Source organism: Microcaecilia unicolor, chromosome 14, assembly GCF_901765095.1.
Source record: "Microcaecilia unicolor chromosome 14, aMicUni1.1, whole genome shotgun sequence".
NCBI lineage: Eukaryota > Metazoa > Chordata > Amphibia > Gymnophiona > Siphonopidae > Microcaecilia > Microcaecilia unicolor.
Genome location: NC_044044.1, coordinates 25516703 through 25542683, shown reverse-complemented (window position 1 = coordinate 25542683; position 25981 = coordinate 25516703). Strand labels below are relative to the sequence as shown.

Genomic DNA, 25981 nt, shown 5'->3' with positions numbered 1-25981 from the left:
GGCTTCCCAATTCCGTCCTGGGGATCCCACAGTCTGTTGAGTTGTCCTGATATTACATGGAATGTGAATGGCATGAATTAGCATATTTCATTAGCTCCCTTATATTCATTGTGGATATCCTGAAATCCAGATGGTCTAGGGGAAGGGGGGTCCCCAGGAGATTGTACGCTCTTTGAGCAGGGACTGTCTTTCTTCTGCATTTGTGCAGCGCTGCGTACGCTTTGTAGCGCTATAGAAATGCTAAATAGTAGTAGTAGTAGGTTTGTGAGCCCTGCTGGAGGAAAGGATGATGTACAGAGCCGAGAAGGAGAAGTATTTTTATTTTGCTGTAGCAAGAATACTGAAATACAATTTCTCTCAATATGCATGCAGATCGGATACATGAGGTTGCTTACAAATGCACTGGATGGATGGGGGATTCAATTTTTATTGCTTCAGTGTAGCTCAATCAGACAAGTCAGACAGTAGCTGCTGAACTTTGTCTTTGATTTTCTCGATGTAGTTTCTTAAATTCATTAAAGCTATATTAGCCAACTTGTCTATATCCTTTATGCTGTACTTCAGGTTGGCAATGTTATACTGGGCAGTCCGTTGCTGTACAGTACCTAGGAAGGAGAGAAGCACACAAGGACATGAATCAGAAATAAGGGAAACTTTAGACTGCCAGCAAATAGATTCCAGGAGCTTGTGTGTTGAACTGAAAAGTATTATCTAACCATGTACTAAGAAAATACATTGTGAGTATCATTTATATTTTATATGAATGTTCCTTAATGCCGCCTCCCGCCACCGGCTCTGCCACCCAATCTTGGCTAAGCTCCTGAGGATCCATTCCTTCTGAACAGGATTCCTTTATGTTTATCCCACGCATGTTTGAACTCCGTTACCGTTTTCTCCTCCACCAACTCCCGCGGGAGGGCATTCCAAGCATCCACTACTCTCTCCAATAAATACGTACACAGATAAATAAAATAAAGCGAAACATTAAAAACAACACTCAAGATAAAAAGGTAAGATCATGGTGTTGTAGACAGTGGCAGGTAAGAAAGGTGGGCAAAATCGATTCAGGTGTATCAGCTCTTTTAAAAGAAAAATTAAATTGATACAACCTACCAAAAGGTGAAAAAAAATGGCAGTCATGTGCTAATTTTTATTGGGGGCCCCTTTTACTAAGCTGTGTAAGGCTCTATGCATGCCCAACTTGTGCCAAAATGGACTTACCACCCAACAACTACATACCTCTTGTGGTAATTTCATTTTTGGTGCATGTCTGCTACGCGCATCTGCAAAAATAACATTTTTTTCGGACACGCGTAGCAAACGCACGCCAAGTGGTATCTGACATGAGTAGTTCATTACTGCCCAAATTCTTTACCGCTAGGTCTATGGCTGGTGTTAAGGTCTCAGACCCGAAATGGACATGCGGCAATTGTGATTTTGCCGCACATCCATTTTCGGCAAAAATTTAAAAAAGGCATTTTTTTGTAGGTGCGCTGAAAAATACTTCTGAGAGCACCCAAAAACCTGTGCCTACAGTACCGCAGGCCGCTTTTTACTGCACCTTTGTAAAAGGGCCCCTGAGTGATTGGAAATTGGAATGCAACCATACATAGGGATTAAATGCTGAATGGAGCCCATGCATTTCACTGCTCAGTTCTCCCATTGCTTCACAACCTGCAGAATCCGGCATGCTTTTCATTTTCTTTTTAAGTAAAGTGATGCGGTAGCCATGTTAGTCCACTTTTAAAGGTGATAAATAGAAATAACACAAAACGTAGAAAAGAAAATAAGATGATACCTTTTTAGTTGGACTAACAATACATTTTTTGATTATTTATTTATTTGTTGCATTTGTAGCCCACATTTTCCCACCTATTTGCAGGCTCAATGTGGCTTACATTGTTCCGTCATGGAGATCGCCATTCCGGAGTGAGAGATACAAGTGGTATTACATTAAAGATCATGATTGACATAGTAGGTTAACCAGTCAAGTACAAAGAGTTCACATTCGGGAAAGGAGATAGGTGGTATTGTGTTATAGTTCATTCGTGGTAGGGTGGGCTTTGGTAGTCGAGTATAAAGAGTTAAGGTTGAGTTTCGTTGTCTGGTAGTTAGGATGAGTCACTGTGGAATGCCTTGTTGAATAGGCAAGTCTTCAGTGATCTCTTCGTAAGGTAACCCTTCTTCTTCAGATCAGATATAAGCAAATGTTGACAAACATCAGAATATATACAACCCTCCCAGATCCCGTCATTGGAATGCTTTTGTGTTTCCCTTAAATATTCTGCCATTTGTCAACATTTGCTTATTTCCGATCTAAAGAAAGGGTTACCTTTGAAAGCTAATAAAAAGGTGTATTGTTAGTCTAATAAAAATGGTTTATTTTCTCTATTTTATTTTTAGGAATTGGTAATGTGCACACTGTTTCCAAATAGGGCATGTATGTGTGAACCATTATGCACGTGCAAACCATCATGCGTGCTCTATCGGGAAACAGCATATGCTATACAAACAGGGCTGGATTCAATTCAATACATGATGCATGAAATTCAGCACTGAAAAAAAAATTAGCGCTGAATGGTTTTCTGTAATGAGCATTTCAGGATTGGTGCCCTATATAGAATAGTGCGGTATTTCCCAAACTTGGTCCTGGAGGCACCTCAGCCAGTCATGTTTTCAGGATATACACAGTGACTGTTCATGAGAGATATTTGCATGCACTACCTCCACTGAATGCAAATCTTTCTCATGCATATTCATTGTGGATATCCTGAAAACCTGACTGGCTGGGGTGAGTCCCAGGAACAGGTTTGGTAACCACTCAAATAGTGCATAGTGTTGGGATCCACGCTCTGCTTTGGACTTGAGGAGTTACACCAAGTGAAACCAGGTGTAAATCCCATTGGACAAGTTGGGTACAGATCCTCACTGTTCTTTAACACTGCGTGCATTTTAAGAGAACACCCCTGACTTACCCATTCCCTTCTCATGTCCACACCATTTTGCAGATCCACATGGATACACTTAGGTGTTATTCTATAAATGGGGACGTAAGTGTGTTTTCAGAGGGATCTGCCATTTCTGCCCCATTTCGGTGTGTTGCACCAATAAGAATGCCAAGCAACAACTAACGTTTGGTGCAATATATATAGAATAACCCAACTGAGTGTGCTCATTAAGAAAAACACTCCTGCGTTTCCATAAAATACCATATTGCGAAATAGATTTCCTGCAAGATGAACAATAAACAATGGATGGGATGGGATTTTGGAGAAAGCACATGCCAAAGACAGAGAAGAGATCCTGTGAATTAACTATGACAAACCTTCACTGGTGACCCTATTGAAGATTGGAAAGTGGAATACAGTCGGAGTGTTTTCGTCTTCGAAGATGTAACAGCCATCGGGATTAAATTGGTCAGCTGGATCTATCTCGACCTTGGGAAATGGTATGTTATTGGCTTTGCAGTAATCTGAAGCCTGCTTAATGCCCTGAAGACAGAAAGACACAGATGTTAGAACAGATATTTTTAAAGCTATCATTTAGAGATAATGAGAGATATATCATAAAAACATGCAATGATGACTAACTAGATAGCTTGGTTCAGAAGGCATCTCAAAGTAATATGGTTGTTAGGATATTCATAGTAAATATGCATGATAGGCCTCCAAAATGTGCAGATATTACTTCTGTGTAGTCAGTGAGGGCTCCCAGAACCATTAGGTATTCACCCAAGGATTTATTGAAAACAATAGATAAAAGCAATGATCACTAATAAACACTAACAGGATGAATATGATCGAACAGGACATCACGCAACCTTCATCCATTCCGACCCTGCACTTATTCCTCATACGATCACAATACAACTTTGTATTTGTTATCCACCGACGCCTTTGACGGTACTATGTAAGCCACATTGAGCCTGCAAATAGGTGGGAAAATGTGGGGTACAAATGCCACAAATAATAAATAATAATAATGTCAACCTTTGTGTTCTTGATTATTGGGGTTTAGGCTTAGCCTGGGGTTTAAAGCTGTGGACTCAAGGCTCAAACCTTACTTCTTCTCTGGTGCTTCTTGTGACCTTGTGAAAGTCATTTATAATTAGATTGTATATATGGTGCCTGAAAAATCAACGCTGAAAAAAAAAACTTCCGCCTAGGTGTATTCTAAATTTAGCAGCAGTTTATAGAATATACCTACTGCACGTAGGGGCCCTTGTACTAAATTCCAGACTAAACCTCTAGGAGAAAAATTACACTGGCTCCCACTCAAAGAACGTATCACGTTCAAAATATGCTCCCTAGTCCACAAAATCATTCACGGAGATGCACCAGCCTACATGTCAGACCTGATAGACCTACCACCCAGAAATGCCAAAAGATCATCCCGCACATTCCTTAACCTGCACTTCCCTAAATGCAAAGGTCTGAAATACAAACTAATGCACGCATCAAATTTTACCTACATGAGCTCACAGCTATGGAACGCATTGCCGCACAACCTAAAAACGATTTGCGAACTAACGAACTTTCGCAAACTACTGAAGACCCATCTCTTTAACAAGGCATACCACAAAGACCAACCAATGTGAATATACACAACTCCTTCACATATAATCAGAACTGTCTTAAATATTCTGCTTGTTATACCATTACCATGTTTTATCCTTATCATACAGCCCAAGATCCTTCTATAACACAAAATGTCCATTTTCTAATGTATTTCCACCATTCATGATGTATTGTAAGCCACATTGAGCCTGCAAAGAGGTGGGAAAATGTGGGATACAAATGCAATAAATAAAAATAAATTAGTAAAGTTTACAAATCGTAGAAAGGTTTTCTTTACTCAGCGCGTAGTTAGACTCTGGAACTAGTTGACGGAGAAGGTACTGACAGCAGTTGGCCTTGCTGAGTTTAAAGGGGGTCTGGATAGATTCCTGAAGGAAAAGTCCATTGATCGTTTATTACATTTTGGGTTTTTGCCAGGTTCTTGGGGCCTGGATTGGCCGCTGTTGGAGACAGAGTGCTGGGCTTCATGGGCCTTTGGTCTTTTCCCAGCGTGGCAGTCAGGGGTCAGTTTATTATCCCATAATTTTCATATATTTTTCCCCATTGTTTTGAGATAGAATAAATGATGTAAGAAGAGACATAGGATTAATATCACCAATAGGGTTTTGGGTGACCTAGCCAGTGTCACAAGGAGTTGCAGTGGGAATGGAACCCAGTCTCCCAGCTCACTGCACTAACCATTAGGCTATACCTCCTCCTTTTCTACAAGAGAAGAAGGGATTATAGAGTTTAGGAGTTGGTATGGACGGGCAGACTGGATAGTCTGTGTAGTCTTTATATACCTTCATTTTGTACCGCATGGGGGGGGGGCAACTATATATTGTGTGGTACCTAAATTAAGACAACACAGCTCTCTTGCAGTTACGTACTATTTATTTAGTTATTAAATACATATCCTGCATTGCCTGCACAATTAAAGGGGGGTCACAAAAAGACATACATAAATCAAATAAAAGCATGAAATACAACAAGAAGGATATAAAATTATATTAATAACTTTTCACTGAAAATCCCAGGTCACAATTACAAAGATAAAATCATTGTCATACAGAATTTATCACTCATTTATCTGCTAGCATATTTTGAACAACTCTCTCTTTCCTTCACTTGGGGGTCCTTTGACTACACTGTGGTAAAACAGGGCCTGTGCTAGCGTCAGCATGTGTTTTCGACAAGTGTTGAGGCGCACGTTGTGTGCGCGTAGATGCTTACGCGGCTTTGTTAAATGACCCCTAAGTAAGGTGTGCTTCTACTTTATAGAACAGCGCTAAGCCTATACAAATGTCACCACCAATAAATGATGCCATATTCTTTGGTATGCAATCGGTTCTTTGGTGTAGGTGCATCGTATAGTCTTGCCTTTTATGTATCTACATACTGTAGATAAGTTATTGAATCACTTAGAATGTGCGTTCCTCTTGGGCAGGTAACTATAATAGTCTACTTAAAAAATATTAACTGATATTATTCCAATTACCAAGAAAGGATCAAGCATTGGGAAGAATTCAAATGAGAGGATGAGTTTCACTTGTTGTTCTTTTCGTAGAATTAAAGGATAAGGTGAGCTATTTGCGAATCCTGCATCGATGAGAAACTGGAATTCTTTGTCTGTGAGGTCACTGGGCACAGAGGCACCTAAAATAAAGAAAATATTTTGATGGGAAATTCAGTCTTTAATGAGATGACTGTGTTGTGATACGCTGATTTCTTAGAAGCACTCAGAATTTGATTGGTAGGCAAAGTCCACTGGCAGGAAATCAATTCATTAGGATAATCCGGTTGCTTCTAGAGAATATTCCCTCTAAAGCATGTGAAAGTCTGCCACTGGTATTCCTAATGTCAAGAAGTATAACAATATTGGAGTTTCCACCACAAGAGACAGGCAACTGTCCTGGGTGTCCCTGTGAGGGAGTCTACAGAAAGCTACCAATTTCCCTTAATGACACTACCTCACAGTGGCAGAACCACTTTAAACCTCACATTCCCACCCAGGGGTAAGTGGCACAGGAAAGGTGCAGCCAGGAAATGTCAAAGGAAAAGACAACTAAAACATGCCCAAATCAAATATGAAAATACAAACTTACCAGCTAAATAGATGTACTCACCGCTCTTGTAGAGGAAGTTATCTGTGGTTCCCCAAATCCAGCCAACCAAGCATAACACTGTTTTAATAAGTACCTTAGCCACAGGTATCACAAGACCTGCAATGAAAACTTAGAAGATAAGTCCCACAGGAGAACAATTTTGTGTTGGGTTTTGGTTCATTCACCCCAATTTTTAGACTTTTTAGGGGGGGGGGGACATTTTATTTCAATAAAAATAATATGCAATAATTCATTGGTCAACATGTTTTTAAGTCAATACAGGTTCCCCCAGACCTTCCTTTGGCCACCCTGGACATCCCTCTGATCCATTCGAATACTTTAGGAGTGCTACCCAATTACACCTTTTTCTGGTCCACCATCTTTTTTAAATGATGGCCCATGACCCCTAGCGATGCACTGCTAAGGGTTAGTATGCCAAATCCCTGCAAAATACATCCCCATGCCTACTCTGTGCCTTCTTCATTTTGCAAACAGATGCTTAACTGAAGCTGCCAGTGCTCTCTGTCAAGGCCCTTGAAGTCAATAACGTGTTTTGAAGCTCCACTAACCTGCAAGCTCCACAAGCTGAAGGAGATTCAGTATGGAAAAAAGATTCAGTTTTTCTTCCAGATCATTTGTATCCCATCTATCGTTCATCCATTTTACAAGTTGGTAGGTGACAGTGTCACGCACCACTGTTCAAACAAAATTCATAAGGAAGTCAGTAGGGGTAGGAAGCATACCATTGACATTGGAGTTAAAATTAGACTAGGTCTCTTACCACTCAAGACTGTTAGCAGCTGCTCCAGCAGAACCTTGCTGCCTTCTGCACCTTCTTTAAGAATCTTCTCCAGATCCGATAAAATTGATGTAATTAGGTTCAAATTACCTAGGACTGTAGGAATGACATAAACCTCATCAGTCCCCCTAAAATTGAGCTGGCAGCATGGTGACTGCCCAGCGCCGACCAAACTGGATATTCAGTTCCAGGCTGTTTCTGGCACACCTTAGTAAAAGGGCCCTTAGCTGCTGAGTGGTTAAAGATAGGACTGCTCTTTATGTGGCCTATTTTAATTGCTAAACATAGCTGGTTTGGTAATGACGCGATACGGCCAATTTTCAGCTAGTTGCTATCGACTAATGGATTTCTTAGTTTGCATGTTTGTGTTCTAATTGTATATTTTTACAATATAAATCGTTCTGCATTGCCAATGCAATAAGTAACGGTATAGTAAATAAATAAACGATAAACTGTGAATATTCAGCGGAGAAAATTGGTTATCTCCCATTGAATATTCGCGGTTAGGTTCTAAAATGCAATTTAACCAGCCAGGACCTACGTCTAAATACACCATTTCAAACTTATAAGTCTTCTTTCTCTTTTGGACCTTCTGTTGTAATGCTAATTCCTTTCACTGTCATAGTGATAGTGGCTGTGGATCCTAAAACACAGATTATATAAACTTAATGTCCGTACCCTATCATTTCCTGAAGCCTGGCTTTGCAGCAAGACTCGCTACAGGAGAGCCACATCTTTCCTACCAGAGAAATCTGTATTATCTAGCAGATAGACTGATCTCATGGAAGAAATGATTAAAAGGAGAAAAAGAATGGAATGTGAATGATAAGAACATACCAGGCAGTCCTGACAAAAGACCAGTAGATGGTTTTGATTTCGGTGCGTAGGGCTGTACTATGAACTCAACGATCTTGTCTTTAAAATGAATTCAAATAATGCACATATTAGAACATGTACTCATCAATAACTCTTTCTGTAGCATCCAGTAATAAATGAATAATTAAAAGGCAGAATATTCCAAAGCACTTATACCAAGGAGGTTTGATTAAGAGGAGATGGTGTGATGTCATAAGGCTGAAGCCACTCCACCCAAGGACGTTTTCATTCTCCCCAATGCAGCCACCACCATCTTGGTACATCCAAAACAATGTCATTGATAGGGCAACAAGCTCCACCTACTGGCTTCATGCTCCTGTCATCTCCTGTTAATCTATCCTCCTTGACTTATACATTTAGCAGCATCCACTAAGGGGCAATTCTATAACTTGGTGACATGATATAGGTGTCACAATGAGACACGCTTAGCACCAGCTCTATAACAGTAACCGTTCTATGCTAAATGTTAGTTGAAGGAATCTTTGTCTGTCTACCAGGAACAGCTATGAGACTTTCAATGGATGTTGTGAATCAATTACACTTCATTTTTTATTTTATTTATTGCATTTGTATCCCACATTTGCCCACCTATTTGCAGGCTCAATGTGGCTTACAGAGTGTAGTTATGACATAGTCTACAGGATATCAAATACAGTTTGTAATGTGCAAAGATTAAATCAGATACAATTGGTAAAGTGCCAAAATTAAGTAAGGGAAGAGAGAGGGGAGGTGTTAGGCTGGGTGATACAGACGGTGGATTTTAATAACTGGATGGGTTGGTGAGGTAGTTTTATAAGGTTAAGGGTTATCTTTGTAGGCCTTGTTAAAAAGACGTGTCTTCAGAGATTTGCGAAAGTTAGTTATTTCGTCAATAGTCTTCAGGGCTTTAGGTAATGCATTCCACAACTGTGTGCTCATTATGCTGATAAATGGGCTACGGCCTTTGCGTCAGCAGCAAGTTCGCTAAGGAATGCATTTCTTGACCAACTCCGCCTTTGTAGCTTGACACATTTTAAGAAATCTTTAAAGATGCGCTTATTTGTGGCAGCCTACTTTTGAAGCGGTTATAGTAGTCATGTCATGAAATGAAGAGATCAATTCTTTTTTAGTTTTGTATGTTAAGTCTGCAATCTTTTTCTACTCTCGATGGTATTTTAATGTCTATGTTCATAACTGGAAACCACCTAGTTTGTAGGTGGTCTATACATTTTTTTAATAAATAAGTTACATTACATTAAAAACACTTATACTCCGCGTTTACCTCCATGGTTCACGACGGATCACAATCAGTTACTAGGCAATCCTAGAGAGTTACAATAAAACCATAGTAAAAATATACAATGACAAAACATAAGTGAACTTCAGGGTGCACCTAAGCTTCTGTAGAGCACTAGCATACAACTGCGTTGGCATTGCCCACTTAAGACTGATTAATGGCAATGCGCCAACTCTACTATCGCCACTTCTTCTTAAAAGAAATTGTGATATTGTACCTATCACAAGTTTTAACGCCTGTTCAGGGGCAGCCAGTGCACTGGACCATATTCCTGGAAATAGAGAAGAAATTAGTTAAAATAACAGTGTGCAATTAACATAAATTGCAGTCAGATAAAAAGCACACACTGCCATATGATACAGGGTCCCTTTTACTAAGGACACACATATATTTTGAACTATCACCCAGTTACCGCATACCCTGGGTGGTAATTTTATTTTTTATGCACATCCGTTACGCACGCCTGAAAAGTTTCCGGCACACTGTGCTAACCGGGCAGTAATCGGCATTGTACGCACGCTGATGATTACCACTCAGTTAGTGCATAAGACCTTACCGCTAAGTCAATGGGTGATGGTAAGGTCTCAGGCCCAAAATGGACTAGCGCCAATTTTCATTTTGCCGCACGCCCATTTTTCAGCCCCCTAAAAAAGACCATTTTTTGCAGGTGCGCTGAAAAATGGACCTGTGCACGTCCAATACATGCATGTACACCAGCGCAGGCCGTTATTCGGTGAACCTTAGTAAAAGGACCCCACAAATTACTGCTATAGGAAATAACAGATCAATTAAGGTTGTACTAAAATGTTGACATCACGTATGCTTTGTCAGTCAATACAGATCAGCAATTTGGTATTGGTTATTATCATGACATCTTAGCAAATATATATCTGTAAATAATTACATGTATATATTTGCTATTGTTTCATAAGTGTAAAAGCTAAGAGTCATGAATATGATATACCACCTTTGTGCGGAATAGACAAAGTAGCTTAAATTTATTATAAGCAGGTAATTTCTCTGTTCCTATTGGGCTCACAATGTGAGTTTTGAATATGGGGAAATGGGAGGGTTAAGTGACTTGCAAGGAGTTGTGGTGGGAACTGAACCCAGTTCTCCAGGTTCTCAGCCAACTGCACAAGCCAATAAGGCTACTCCTCCATTATCACTAAAATTAAGGATAACAGAATCTCAGGAAAGGGAAAAGGATATTGTATTTAGCTCATGTCTTTTTCAGTAGTAGCTCAAGGTAAAAGCTACATTCAAGCGCAGTAGGCATTTTCCTGTCCGTAGAGGGCTTATAAGTTTGTACCTGAGGCAGTAGGGTGTTAATTGACTTACCCAAGATCAGAGTAGAATTTGAATGTGGCTTCCCTGGCCAGAATATTGGTATTTAATCATGTATGCTCATACATATCTGTGTACATTCCAGTATTCTGCTTATCTGTGTGTGTTCTTTAACCATTTTTAATGACCCCCTTTAAGAAGTGGAGAGGCCTTATCACCATTCCCCCAATGTAACTTTCTGAACATGACAAGGGATTAGACAGGGAAGACTAGCTCACCTTGAAGGTAACAGAGGTCTAATTCAGGTTCCTTCTTGACTAGTTGGCTATTACTGTACTTGCTGTCAAAGTATTCACTGTTGAGGAATGCTCCAATCAAGGGGTATCCAGCCTCATGAGGAGTGTTCTGAAACCAGGTTCCTGGAGACACACAAGAAATATTTATGAAGATGATTTAGCGTGGATTGTAAAGGAAACAAATTCTCTAAGAATAATAATCGGATAATAGAGGGAGAAAAGATCTAGATGCTTTTGCATATTAATGTGTTGCAGTAGTAGCCACAAGCTAAACAAATACTTCTCTTTTTTTCTGGAACCAATATGGCCGCCCAAAATTACCTTACAATTACCAATATATATAGCTTTTGAAAGCAATAAAAAGATATCATTTTATCATTTCTTTTTGTTTGATATCTATTTATTGCCTTTAAAAGTGGACTAACACAGCTAACACACCATTCTATCCAAAATGTATATAACACTGCTAACACCTTCAAGACCTGTTGGTCCAGTTCTACCTTTATTTTTCCTTCCGTATAAACAAACACATGGGTACAAACTGTACAGTACAAAATGCCTTTGTGGTTAGGTTGCACCATCTCTGATTGGTGGCTGGCCTCTTTAACTCTTCTCAACAATTATCCAATTAAAAATCACAAGTCAAGAAGTGTTGTGAATTTCTAGAACCAACTGCATTAGGCAGTTAGACTTATACAGTCTGTGCCAGAGCCGGAGGTGGGAGGCGGGGCTGGTGGTTGGGAAGCAGGGATAGTGCTGGGCAGACTTATACGGTCTGTGCCAGAGCCGGTGGTGGGAGGCGGGGCTGGTGGTTGGGAGGCGGGGATAGTGCTGGGCAGACTTATACGGTCTGTGCACTGAAGAGGACAGATACAAATCAAGGTAGGGTATACAAAAAAAGTAGCACATATGAGTTTATCTTGTTGGGCAGACTGGATGGACCGTGCAGGTCTTTTTCTGCCATCATCTACTATGTTACTATGTAGGCCAGAGGTGGATCTGGCTTGGATTGTTCAAACTGAAGGAAGTCTCCATGCCTGTGAATATTTCAAACCCAATGCTAACCAACTTGCTTATCCCTAAAACAGTTACAAGTCCTGTTCCTCTGACTTGTAATTGGTTTACAAATATATGTTCCCCATCCTAAGAACTATGCTAAAGATAATCGAATAACTCATGAACATAGTTTTTAGGGACGATGCCATTATGTTTCAGAACTGTACCCTCCTCTAAAGAAAAAACAGAGATTTCTTACACCTTACCGTAATTGTTTTTGCCTTTGGTATCCTCTTGCTGTTTGTCAGCTGATGAATAATACGGATATGGGACATCGCCACTTTCACAGAAGGCACGTTGACTCGATATCACTTTCTCATTCAACTGGAAACAACAGAGCACATAACAACTCTGATGAAGGCAGAGAAAGCAAAGTTTTTACCTCAAAATCAACATGAATGCACATTATAATGAATGAACCAAATAGCTTGATGTACACTGCCCAATACTGAACATGATTTAACCAGGTAGGAGAGGTACCTGACTGGTTAAATCGCTTGTGTCTGCCCAAGTGTCGTTATTCAGCAATACATAATGGAGGGCTCACACTCTGGTCGGTACCTGAGGCAATGGAGGGTTAAGTGACTTGCCCAAGATCACAAGGAGCAGAAGTGGGATTTGAACTGGGCACCTCTGGATGTCAAGAGCAGTTCTCTAACCACTAGGTCACTCCACTCCTATCACTTCAGTAGGACAAAACAAGCTGCATTAGATACTTAAGTCAAGTTATTTGCCCATTAGCGTGACTCAAGGATCAAATAACACAACTTAAAGCCCTAATGTAGCTTGATAACTCCCCCTCCCCCATCTCTGTGTTAAATTAAGGCATAGTTGCTGTCCATTCTCTGCTTATTTCCCCACCTATTTACTGCTCTGTTCCATGTTAGCTGTTACTGCACAAATTAAAACGTGGACCCTGTGTTAACTATTAGCATATGCAAACTGTCATGTTAATAGCTATCACAGCTACGTAAATGTATTTATTTATTTATTAAGATTTAGGGGTGTAGTTCTCAGTGCGGGCTACTGTATTATTTTACAACTAACTCATGCTATTTTAGCATAACCTACCTACTAATAAAACGTCTTGATGGCAACCCACTTTGGTAACTTGTTCCCCTAGTGACGTCTTGAAAAAATTCACTCAGCTTTTGAGTTGTAAGTGGAGGAGTGGCCTAGTGTTTAGGGTGGTGGACTTTGGTCCTGGGGAACTGAGGAACTGAGTTCGATTCCCACTTCAGGCACAGGCAGCTCCTTGTGACTCTGGGCAAGTCACTTAACCCTCCATTGCCCCATGTAAGCCGCATTGAGCCTGCCATGAGTGGGAAAGCGCGGGGTACAAATGTAACAAAAAAAAATAAGAGCTGAATAGATTGGGCTTATGAGTATTAAGTGTACTGGAACCATCAAAAAATGTTACACTTACCTCGCTAACTGTAAAGTTAACAACAATATAGGCCCAAAAGTGTGTTAACGAGTAGTTGTCCTGCTCAGCAGCTGCTATGAGCTTCTGGATACCCTTTGTGGCGTCAAAATTCAGGCTGGCCCACTGGGCACGGAGCTCTTTGTCAATTGAATCCAGGTTCTTTGTCCAGTCGCCCTTATCATAGAGTGAAGTCATTAACCTGCAAACCGGGCAGAGACATGGGGACAAAAGGATATGGTAAATTATCTGTAAAAGAAACCACTTAGATTGACTCTAGTGGGACTTTTAATATGTTCTCCAAACTCTTTAAGAGATGTCATGTTCTATCATAAGAGATTTTGCTAGGTGATAGAAATTACTTCTCTCTTCAGAAGAAGTTACATCACTGAGGGGCCCTGGGTACCTATGCGTGCCAAATTGGAGTTACCGCCAAGTTACCATGTGGCCCTTGCGGTAATTTCAACTTTGGCATGTGTCTGAAAATTATTTTTTATTTCCTGGCACGCATAACGGACATGAGTCAAGTGGCATTTGATGCGCATAGGTCATTACCGCCCAGATTCTTTACCGCTAGGTCAATGGCTGGCGGTAAGGTCTCAGACCCAGAACGGACGCGCAACAGTTTTCATTATGCCACACGTCCATTTTCGGCAAAAAGAAGAGGCCTTTTTTTACAGGCTGCTAAAAAATGGATCGGCGCACGCCCAAAACCCGCGCCTACGCTCCCGCAAGCCATTTTTCAGTGAGCCTTTGTAAATGGACCCCCTGATCAAGAAGAAGGACAGAAGATCAAATTCTTTTCCAGCCAATGATCTTGACTGGCCTTAAGTAAACTCTTTCTCCGTCACTTGCCTTATGTTGGGAAAAATTACCAATATATAGGAGGGATGTGAGTCTAAGCGCATAGTTATGTATCTAATGTTAGCCATTTCTGATTATAGGTTTTTAACCTGTGATCTCCAGATCATTTTTCTTGAATCATAAAAAAGTAAAATGACCAAAATATGGATTACTTTTGTGGTTTTATGCTTCCAATGAAATGAGGTTAACAAAAAAGTGTACAGTGAGCTCCCTCATGTGGTGAGTGTCAACAACAGCTAGTCAAGCTTCTTGTGTGAGTACGGCTGTCGGTTTCTAGCTGACTAAGTAAGGGGTCCTTTTACTAAGGTGCGCTGAAAACTGACCTGTGGACGTGTGTTTTGGGCACGCGCAGAATAATTTTTCAGCGCACTGTAAAAAAAAAAAGGTCTTTTTACAGTTTTTGCCGAGAATGGACGTGCAGCAAAATCAAAGTTGCCGCACGTCCATTTTGGGTCTGAGTCCTTACCCCCAGCAATTGGCCTAGCGGTAAAGATTCACGAGATAACCGGGCGGTCATGACCTATGCATATGAAATGCCATTTGACGCACATCCAATATGCGGGCCCGAAAATAAAAATTATTTTTCAGATGCTCGGATCGAATGCGCTCCAAAAATGAAATTACCATAAGAGCCACGTGATAGCTGGGTGGTAACTCCATTTTGGCGCATGTGGGGTGCGTGTGGACGCTTATGCGGCTTAATAAAAGGGCTCTTAATAGAACCGCTGGCTTTCGTCCTTGTTGATTCATTTCCCTAAAGTATGAGTATGAAAAAAAAATGATGGTGTTTTTAGGAATTATCTCTGACAGAGTGGCCCTTTTCTGGGGGGAGGGGAGCCCTTACCGCCAAACACTGAGGTAAGGGCTCCCGCATTAACCTGACGGTAACCGGGCAGCACACGGCACTGCCTGATTATCGCCGGGTATAATTTTTTATAGCATAAGAAATGACGGTGCACTAGTGCTGGGACGTACTGCCAGGCTGCTGTGGTAGCCCGGCAGTACTTCCTGTACAACGAGCACTAAGCCCGCATTGGGCTTACTGCCACTTTTTAAAAGCAGCCCTAAGTACATGTTTGTATGGCTTCCTAGCTAAATTACCGGATGCTGATGGTTGATTATGGAAAGGGTGCTTGCAAAATCATCTTTGTCGGTGTCCTTGAAAGAAAATGCGATTAAGGTCTTTTACCGAAGGTATTTCACACCGGTATGCTTATCCCACATCTTTCTCAATGTGTCTCCTAACTGTTGGCGGGGTTGTGCAGTACCAGGGACAATGGGTCATATTTGGTGGCTGTGCCCAAGGGCGTGGGCATATTGGAAGGCGATACAGTCCCGTCTTCAGAAGTGGTTGGGTAGACCGATACAGTGGCATCCGTTGGTATTTTTGTTAGGTAAAAAGGCAGACGGACTTACTCTCCATCATTCATTGTTGGTTCATCATGTAATGCACGCTGCTCGCTTAAATTTGGCGAAGCATTGGAAATCTAATATGGTACCTTTGTTGGTGCGGTGGATGTCTAAATTGTGGTATATATGTGAGATGGAGCATTTGACGGCCTTGAGAAAGAAGACATTGCCCAAATGGGAATTAGTGTGGGGGCCCTTTTTGAAAGAGGGTGCTGCCTGAATGTGAGAAAGATGTGCGAATAGATTTTAGTGATGGTGAAGGGGGGAGGGGTGGTGGTTGAGGGTTGGGTTGGGAGGGGGTACAACTTTGTTATTGACTACTGCAACCTACTCCTCACTGGCCTCCCACTTAGCCAACTAGCCCCCCTTCAATCTGTTCAGAACTCTACTGCGCGTCTTATCTTCCGCCTTGACCGATATGCTCATTTCACCCCTCTCCTCAAGTCACTTCACTGGCTCCCAATCAGGTACCGCATACAGTTCAAGCTTCTCCTACTAACCTACAAATGCACTCGATCTGCAGCCCCTCAATACCTATCTACCCTCATCTCCCCTTACACTCCTACCCGTAACCTCCGCTCACAGGACAAATCCCTCGTCTCAGTGCCCTTCTCCACCACCGCCAACTCCAGGCTCCGCCCTTTCTGCCTCGCCTCACCCTATGCTTGGAATAAACTCCCTGAGCCCATACGCCAAGCCCCCTCCCTGCCCATCTTCAAATCCTTGCTCAAAGCCCACTTCTTCAATGTCGCCTTCGGCACCTAACCATGATACCTCCATTCAGGAAATCTAGACTGCCCCAACTTGACTGACTGTATTTTTGTGTCCTTTAGACTGTAAGCTCTTTTGAGCATGGACTGTCCTTCTTTGTTTGATTGTACAGCGCTGCATAACCCTAGTAGCGCTTTAGAAATGTTAAGCAGTAGTAGTTTGTTATTAATCTGGATTATAAAATATGGAGACTGGCTGTCTTCTCATTGTTGATATGAAGCTTTGCAGTGGTAAGAGCTTGTTTCTTTATATTGTCTATTTTTAGCTCAGCATTTTTAACCTATATTTTTGCAGTATCTACAAATTAAAAAAAAAAAGTAGCCCTAAGTAACCCTCCCCTCCTAAGCATCTACCCAGCTAACTATGTTAATCCATTCAGCATAATGTTTTGTGTAACATCCTCTGTGCTGGTCTATAAGACATTCCATTTACAAGACCTGAGGCTTTAGGTGACATTTTTGGCTTAAATAAAACCCAAATTTGTTTTGCATCTCATGCTCTATGGTACGGTGCTGTATACATCCAAAAGCAGCACAGAAATGTTTCGCAGTGATAGTAATAAGCAGTGCATCACTAGGTTCTAGCAGAAAAATCGATCCAATCCCGCTGGTTTCCCCTGTCTGCCGGTGTTATATGGTTTTCAGATCTGTAAAATAGGAAATATTGGATCCATTCTCTTTACACACCACTTATCTCAACAAAATCCATCAATCCCTACATGCGATCCAGTTCGCACTGCAAGCCTTTGTCAGGAAAGCCATGCCATGAGGAATTTCTGTTTGTTATTACCTTTAAAGTCGACTAACACAGCAGTCACACTGCTTTATCCACTCTGCTGAGCGTGCGCTAATGATTCTTGAAGTATTTTTAAAATATCCCTGTTGTTGCAAAAGCTTCTGTACTTACCATGTTGACCCTGAACATCCAGAGATAAAAGTAACGGCATCCAGTAGATTTTGGTTTTTGAGTTCTAGCAAGGTGCCAAGGCTACCAATGGCTGCCGTCATGCTTCCACCAGACAGTATGACAGCAATTTGAGGAATTTTGTTCTGGGGAATAAAAATCAGAGAAAGCTAAAGTAAGACAGAAGATAAAGACTTAATGGCTCATCTTTCTTGTTCATTTATTTCTGTTTTGGCCACAGTGCGGCAGGTTTGACTAGAGCATCAGTTTCCGCTTGCTTCACCTCCTCCTAAGGATTCGAAGGAGCTCCTCAAATTCTTGAATTCTATTACAATAGGGTTTTTTTTTATTGTTATTGTTCCAGCTATTTCCTTTCCTCCAGTGCTCTATCTATGAAGAAATATTTTTGTACAGTACTCCTACCCCGTTCGAGTATGCTCACGTCCCTTTGTTCTGGTATTTTATTTCCCATCTACACGGATGCCTTATGCACATTTTTAGCAATAAATCTTAGCACAAACTCATTTACCTTACCGATTCGTTTTTTATCAGTCCCTTTTCAGTAGAATAGTTGAGATCTTTTGTTCTTTAGAAATGAAACCAGATTTTTTTATTAATTTTTAAATAACAAAAAGAAAGGAAATTAAGTACCAGAGACTTAATAATAGTTTAACAAGTTTGATTATGTACACTGACTTGTAGAAGAATTATAGACATTGTTTACATCAACTCTAGGATCCCTGATTCTGTTTCATTACAGGTATTGTATATCTATAGGAATAAGCATATTACTAAATGTTAGAGGTGGAGATAAGAAATTATATATATATATATGTAATTAGTACCCATTTATATTTGCATAGATTATAATAATTAATATTAACTGGATGAGTAATCGAGTATAGGAGATCAGGTTTTATTGAATGCTAAAAGGGAGCCGCATTTCTCTGCAGCAGCTTTTTCATATTTAGCGTAAAGACATACTGTATTCCACTACATATCATAAGATAACTTCGTAAAGTCCTTCCAATTTTGACATATCAGTTTTAAAGCAACTTGAATCAATATACGTAATAATTTGGCTATTTGAGGTTGTATTACCGTGTTTAAACCAAATTCTCCCGTGATTATGATTTTGTATGTTAGAGAGATCTTAAAATCTAGAATATGGGAAATAGTGTCCTCTGTACGAGACCAATACTCATCCAGTATTGGACAATGGTAAATTAAGTGGTCTAAAGTACCTACATGGTTGTTACAAGACCAGCATCTATTTGAGACTTCTTTAGATATTTTGGAAAGTTTGTAAGGTGTCCACATAGCTCTATGCAAGATGTAGAATGATGATTGGGTAAGAGCAGATGATTTTGAGGATTTATATAGTAATGTCCAGATTTTTTCCCATTGTTCTGCAGTTATTTGAGAATTGAGTTCTTTGTTCCAAATGTTTTGTAAGGCTGAAGGAGAGGGAGAGTGAGAAGAGTGTTTTTTACAGTCAAAGCAAGTAACAACAAGGGGTCCTTTAACTATACTGTGGTAAACGGGATCCTGTGATCCTGATGGCCGAGGACCCCTTTCACCGCTGCCAGTAAAAGCCTTTTTTTCTTTTATAGAAGGGGATGACCTAGTAATAAGTTAAACACTTACCGTGCCCTTGGTGCTAGAAATTTTTTTTTTTAAATTCTAGAATTGGTGTGCAACGGGAATCAGGGGAGCCTGGCAGTAGGGCCGAATCACTGAGCTGATGACCAAATACATCTAATTTCAAATTTTGAATCATCATTTGGACTGGAAAGTAATTGAAAATGCTGGGGTTTAATTTCTTCTAGTCAAAAAAAAAGGTTGTTTTGTTAAAACTTTCTTTAAATATAGTACTGTTTTGTGTCTGTTGGAAAAAAACAAAACTTAGAACATTTGTTTCTTAGAATATGGTTCATTCAGAGCCCTGTTTACAAAGTTGCGCTAGCGTTTTTTGTATACATTAAAAATTAGCGTGCACTAACCATGTAGACGCTGTGGGAAACAGAGAAACTACAGGTCCCAGAATGCATTGCAAGATAGGAGGAAGGAGAAACAGGGAAACTACAGGTCTCAGAGTGCATCGCAAGAAGGGAGGAAGCAGAAACAGGGAAACTACAGGTCCCAGAATTCATGGCAAAATAGAAGGCATCAGGAAAGGGAAAATCTTGTGATAAAGGGGGAGGGAGGAGAGGGGCTTGATTGGAAAATGGAATCAGCTGAGGAGAGTGTTGGAACACCTGAGGGAGGGGGTGGAGAATGAGGGTGTGGCAGCAGGAGTGACTGGAGGAGAAGATTGACTACTGGAAGTGCCCAAGGGAAGACAACAGTAACCAACAGAGATCCGGTGGGTGGGTGTCAGGGGGTAAATGCTGACAACGCCCATAGGAATATTGGGCCTTATTCTATGAAGGTTATGCTCCTAAGTTTATGCTCCTAAATTTATGTACCTAAATTACGAGCATACTCTATGCTCCAAAATAGATTATGATTGTAATTTAGGAGCATAAATTTTAGAAGCATGAATTTAGGAGCATAACCTTTATAGAATAAGACCCATTATTGGCATCTACATGGTTAGCACAGGCTAATTTTTAGTGCATGCTAAAAACAGTAATGCACCTTTGTAAGCAGGGTCCTCAGTTTGTTTTTAAATTATGTTCCTTGGGTTGGGGGGCATCAGTTATGGTCACTTGAACGGCTTGACTCTTACTTCTCCACTCATCTGGAATGGAGAAGGCCAGTGTTGAGCAAACTTCTACGGTCTGTGCCCTGGAGTGAAGCTTTTCAGGGGCTTCAAAGACAACTTCAGAAGTTTTAGAACAAGGACAGTGCTGGGCAGATTTCTATGGTCTATGCCCTGAAAGTGACAAGTACAAATCAAGATCAGGTATTCATATGAAGTATCAGATCATACCTTATGCATCTTGTTGGGCAGACTGGATGAACCATACAGGTCTTTATCTGCCATCATCTATTTATGTTACTACGAGATATGTTTGAGCCCAGTGGAAGTCTAAGGTAGGTCCCTGTGATCCAGAAGGGCCTGGAGCTTGTGAGAAGAGGTCATGAGGTTGTATTGTTGAGGATTAATACTGGAATAAGTACACAATATTTCTTTCTTGGTGGTGGTGGTGAAGAAGAAGAAGACGACAAAAGACTACTTGGAGAGGAAGTTCAGCCAAGTATTTGTTAGCACAGACAAAATGAGAGGCTTCAGAAGATACTGGAATTGGAGAGGCCTACCCATAGCCAACTGAAAAGGGATCTGGGGTATAACTGAATGGACAAAAGCTGGAATCCACTGAGACTATCTTGACTAAGTGGAAGAGCTACCTCAAGATTCTAGGTGCACATATGTTAGAATATAATCAGTTCACAGTACCTGATCCACATTCATTCCCAGACTTGTCAGGCAGGCAGACACTTTTGCTTTTCTGTTCTCGATGGACTTCTTTTCTCCAGCTGAGAGGTCAGAAGAAAATCGTATCTTACTGTTCCTGAAAGTAAATATTATTCCACATTAAGAGGGTGATTCCGTAAAAGGTGCTCAAGTACCTGGATGTAGCCAGAAATGGTCCCACCTCGATGTACGTTTATGTTTTAGGTTTGTTTATTAGATTCTTGAGGAGATACTTTGGAGATCTCACAATCAAGGTGTTTGATGATGTTAGTACCTCAGGATTAATTTCAGCAACTATGCTTATTTTGAGACTCATGCTGGCAATCTAATGAATGAACTTTAGTGAGTCGCACCAGTACTGAACTTAACTTTTGGGCGCACTGTGCAAATTTAGAAGATCAGTGATGGCTACTGAGCTAAGAACATGATTCCTTTTGCAGGTGTGTCATTGTGTGTTAAGCTCTGGCCACACGTTATCACTTCTGAGTTCCTCTTTTACCTTGCATATCATTTTTGAATTGATGTTGATTTTGAACTGGTGGTACTCACTTTGCGGTGGTTTTACAAAACTTCAGTAAGCACTAATATGTGCTTATCGTAAAAAAAAATGGCTTTAACACAAGGCTCACTGAGGCATTTCACTGTAAATTTTGGGATTGGTGCATGCTACTCATGCGCTATAAAATAAAATTTATTTTTGAGCACTGGAGGTGGGTCTGTGGGCAGAGCAGGTGTGTTCAGTTAGGGGCCCTTTTACTAAGGCGTGCCAAAAAATGGCCTGCGCTGGTGTGGATGCGCACAGGTCCATTTATCAGCGCACCTGCAAAAAAGGCCTTTTTTTTGCCGAAAATGGATATGTGACAAAATAACAATCTGCCCGCATCCGTTTTGACCCTGAGACCCTACTGCCACCCTTGACTAAGCGGTAAGGTCTCACACATTATCCAGGCAGTAATTGTCAGGGCACGTGCAATGCCGATTACCGCCCGGTTAACGCCACATGGTAGAAAATGTGAAACAGGCGCATACAACAGCGCAGGCCACTTTTAGGCGCGGCTTTGTAAAAGGGTATCTTGCAGGGGCATAATCAGACCTCGGCAGGAGGGGGTCCAAAGCCCAAGGTGGGGGGGGCACAGTTTAGCCCGCCTCCCCCAGCCGCCGATCCCCCCTGCCACTTTAAACCCCCTGCCGCCGCCGACCCTCCCCTGTTGCCACCGCCGCTAAGTACTTTTGCTGGCAATGGGTCCCCAACTCCTGCCAGCCAAAGGCTTCTTCAGTGCCAGTCGACTCCAGCGCCTTCGCTGATGATCTGTTTCTGACTCCCAACGTCCTGCGTGCATGTCCTGAATGTAGCCCAGTGCAGGACGTGCACGCAGGACGTCAGGAGTCAGAAACAGATCATCTGCGAAGGCGCCGGAGTCAACCAGCGCTGAAGAAGACTTTTGCTGGTGGGGGTTGGGGATCCCCCAGCAAAGGTACCTGGCGGCGGTGGCGATGGGGGAGTCCAAAGTAGAGGGGGCCAGGGCTTAATCTGTAGGAGCCCATGCCCCCGTGGCCCCACCTAGCTACGCCCCTGGTCTCTTGGTACCTTAAAGAATTTGGGGTATATATTTTGGGGCTAATAGTTTTAAAGCATGAAAAGAAAAAAAAGAAAAGTCCTTACGTTTTCTCAGATGTTGCAGTATTTCCTCCCGGAAACTGAAATAAAATTAATCATACAACATTATTAAAGCAGAATAGCCCTTTGGACAGACATTAGAAAACAATATATTCAGATAAATAGGAATGTGCCCAGATTGGTTGGCCTGGGTGAACACTGCTCCCCCCCCCCCCCCTCCACCCACAGGGCTAAGGGGGGAAGGTATCAACATGGGTACTGTTAAACATACCCCCAGATTCTTTATTGCGCACCCGGAGAGAAATCTCAAGTTAAGAGTGGATTTGTATTACATATTTTTGTAATTAGGGAAGTGTAGAATGAGATATACTATGATTTACCCTGGTAGAATATATCTCTAAAATCTGACAGAATAAACATCTCATATCATGAAACAAACGCTTAAATGTTACTCCAGAAAAACTTCCAGACAAAGACACATTTTCAGATTCTTTTTCAAATGATTCATGTCAGGGCACTTCTCAATTCAACAGGTTAAATATTCCAGAAATACGATCCCTTTATTAAACGTGACCTGATAATCTAGTGAAGTACAGGGAAACCTTTGGTTTAGGTGTTTTGGGTATTTCTTGTGTTTTGGGGGTTTATTTTTATGTTGATAATTTAACAAGGGAAAGAGGGGAAAAAAATCCCAAAAGGTCTTGATCCTGGGATCTTAAAGGGACATATTTTTTTCTATCAAATCGCTGAATGAAAAGATTGCTCAGGTCTGAAAAATCTGAAAATTAACAGTAGCCCCGTGAATTTTACCCGGGTGGCTACTGGAAACAAATTCGAAACCTTCAACGCTGATGTATTATGGTTTCATCAAAGATCTCCCTTCTGCAGGTTAAATCAGCTGCAATATTTTCAAATGCAAAGCATGAAAAGTACCTAAAGCTTCTTCAGTCTGCTGTTATATGTGATAAATGTGTCCACATACGTTTGCAACACTGCAGGCTATTTAAAATGTTCCTCTCAAGTTCTAGAACCGTTGTTTCACACACACACACATCAGTTTGGAAATGTATATTTCATTTGTTTCTTTTTCGAAACTATCAAAGATGTTGTAATGCTCGCAAGTAGCTTTCAGGATGTGGTTGTTCCTGTTTGCATTCCTTCAGCTTCACCTCTGGTTTGTTCTGCTTCAGCAGAGCTTTAATTACCAGCAGCTTCCTTAGCCATCAGGTTTTAAATCTACTCCCTAGTACAAGGACTTACTGCAGTTTTATCAGAGATCAGAGTGCTGTTTTTTTTTTTTTAATTTTGTATCGCTTTTATTAGTAGCGTCTTGATAAGCAAGTTTAACAAATTTCCAGGGCAACTTTCCCCAGTAAACTCCTACATGAAAAGACTTACAAATTGTTGTGGTAAGGATTGTCATTATATCTTTGCGGGGGGGGGGGGGGGGTTCTCTTTTTTTGAGGGTGTTGAGGGGAGTAAGGGATTTGCATGTTCCATACTTTTGGGGTGTACTGTGAAACTGATACAGATATTTACCTTGCTATTTATTTTCCTTGATAGTAGGGATACACCTTTCTTATCCTTTTTTTAAACCAATAGCAGAGGTGGAAAAAAAACCTCTTACTCTTCAACTTTTTCTCTTGTATTTAAGTACATAAGTATTGCCATATTGGGAAAGACCAAAGGTCCATCAAGCCCAGCATCCTGTTTCCAACAGTGGCCAATCCAGGTCACAAATACCTGGCAAGATCCCAAAAATGTACAAAAACATTTTATACTGCTTATCCCAGAAATAGTTGGATTTTCCCCCAAGTCCATTTAATAACGGTCTATGGACTTTTCCTTTAGGAAGCCGTCCAAACCTTTTTAAAACTCTGCTAAGCTAACCGCCTTTACCACATTCTCTGGCAATGAATTCCAGAGTTTAATTACACGTTGAGTGAAGAAAATATTTCTTCGATTCGTTTTAAATTTACTACATTGTAGCTTCATCGCATGCCCCCTAGTCCTAGTATTTTTGGAAAGCGTGAACAGACGCTTCACATCCACCTGTTCCACTCCACTCATTATTTTATATACCTCTATCATGTCTCCCCTCAGCCGTCTCTTCTCCAAACTGAAAAGCCCTAGCCTCCTTAGTCTTTCTTCATAGGGAAGTCGTCCCATCCCCGCTATCATTTTATTCGCCCTTCGCTGCACCTTTTCCAATATGTTTCTTGAGATGCAGCAACCAGAATTGAACACAATACTCAAGGTGCGGTCGCACCATGGAGCGATACAACGGCATTATGACATCCTCACACCTGTTTTCCATACCTTTCCTAATAATACCCAACATTCTATTCGCTTTCCTAGCCGCAGCAGCACACTGAGCAGAAGGTTTCAGTGTATTATCGACGACGACACCCATTTTCGGCCAAAAAAAGGTGTTTTTTTTAGAGGTGCACTGAAAAACGGATCTGCGTGCGTGCAAAACATGCGCCTGCACCGGCGCAGGCCATTTTTCAGCACACCTTAGTAAAAAGGACCCCTATAACTCTGTGATTCATGTGTGTAGTAACCCAGTGAGTTAATCTTCATAGCAATACATTACTGTATAAAAGTTATATTTTAATTCTTTGCTAATGAATCGTATCGTATGTTTTTACTACTCTCATTTCTAAGAAATAATAATTACCAGAATAGATGCCATTTTGCTTCTGGTTATTCTCAGTTACAGGATCTGTCAAATGAAATAAAAAAAAGAAACAGTTAAAATGTCATTTATATTCAATTAGCAAGGCATCAAACATTGCTTTTATTTTCCTCTTCCTACATATGTTTCATTGCTTAGCACTTCGATATCCCGTATGCGTAGAAGGTATGACAAATAACACAACAGTGAGGCACATTTTCAAAATAAAACTTTAAAAAAGCCAAAAAAAAACATCAAACGGTAACAGAATGATGGTTTTCTCTCAGGAAAAAAAAGCGCTATCTCAATTTTCTTTCTTTTTTTAATGTTTTAGATCTACTTATTAACTATTAAAACTAACTTTACTTACCTCTGCCTCAAAAGGAATAAAAGGATCTGCAGTTGAAGGAATTGAACTCTGAGCTTTTATAGGTTCTGGGATTTTTTGGCTGAATGCTATTTCAAATATGTATTGGTAAATATGTTTTTTTTTATTTAGTCTGCCAAATCCTTCCTCCTTTCCTTACCAAGAGTGCACCTCCCTTCCCTGTGGTGTCTCTCCTCCCCCTCATACCATAATACTTCTTCCCCACCCATCTCTGCTAAGTCCACAAGTAAAAGAAAAAAATTCTTGACTGGCCTT

General features: G+C 40.9%; 1 protein-coding gene across 1 annotated transcript; it reads right to left on the bottom strand.

Moving 5' to 3' along the window:
- Nucleotides 1-301: 301 nt before the first annotated feature.
- On the bottom strand, nt 302-25812 carry LOC115457584 (cytosolic phospholipase A2 gamma-like). Its single transcript, XM_030187044.1, has 16 exons — nt 25709-25812; nt 25342-25386; nt 22707-22741; nt 21026-21140; nt 17626-17768; nt 13678-13876; nt 12458-12575; nt 11178-11318; nt 9830-9883; nt 8298-8375; nt 7443-7556; nt 7231-7356; nt 6683-6778; nt 6055-6212; nt 3326-3491; nt 302-605 (listed from the first exon to the last, which is right to left on the bottom strand). Exons 2-16 carry the CDS (start codon nt 25354-25356, stop codon nt 445-447), a joined length of 1719 nt encoding a protein of 572 aa, XP_030042904.1. The 5' UTR covers nt 25357-25386; nt 25709-25812; the 3' UTR covers nt 302-444.
- Nucleotides 25813-25981: the final 169 nt, after the last annotated feature.

Bases quoted from the DNA above. Each gene is read 5' to 3' on its own strand.
- LOC115457584 (XM_030187044.1), bottom strand. The intron at 21,141-22,706 runs GTAAGGACTTTT...ATTTACTTTCAG, and splicing joins ACTGCAACATCTGAGAAAAC to GAACAGTAAGATACGATTTT. The intron at 12,576-13,677 runs GTAAGTGTAACA...TGTTGTTTCCAG, and splicing joins TTAACTTTACAGTTAGCGAG to TTGAATGAGAAAGTGATATC.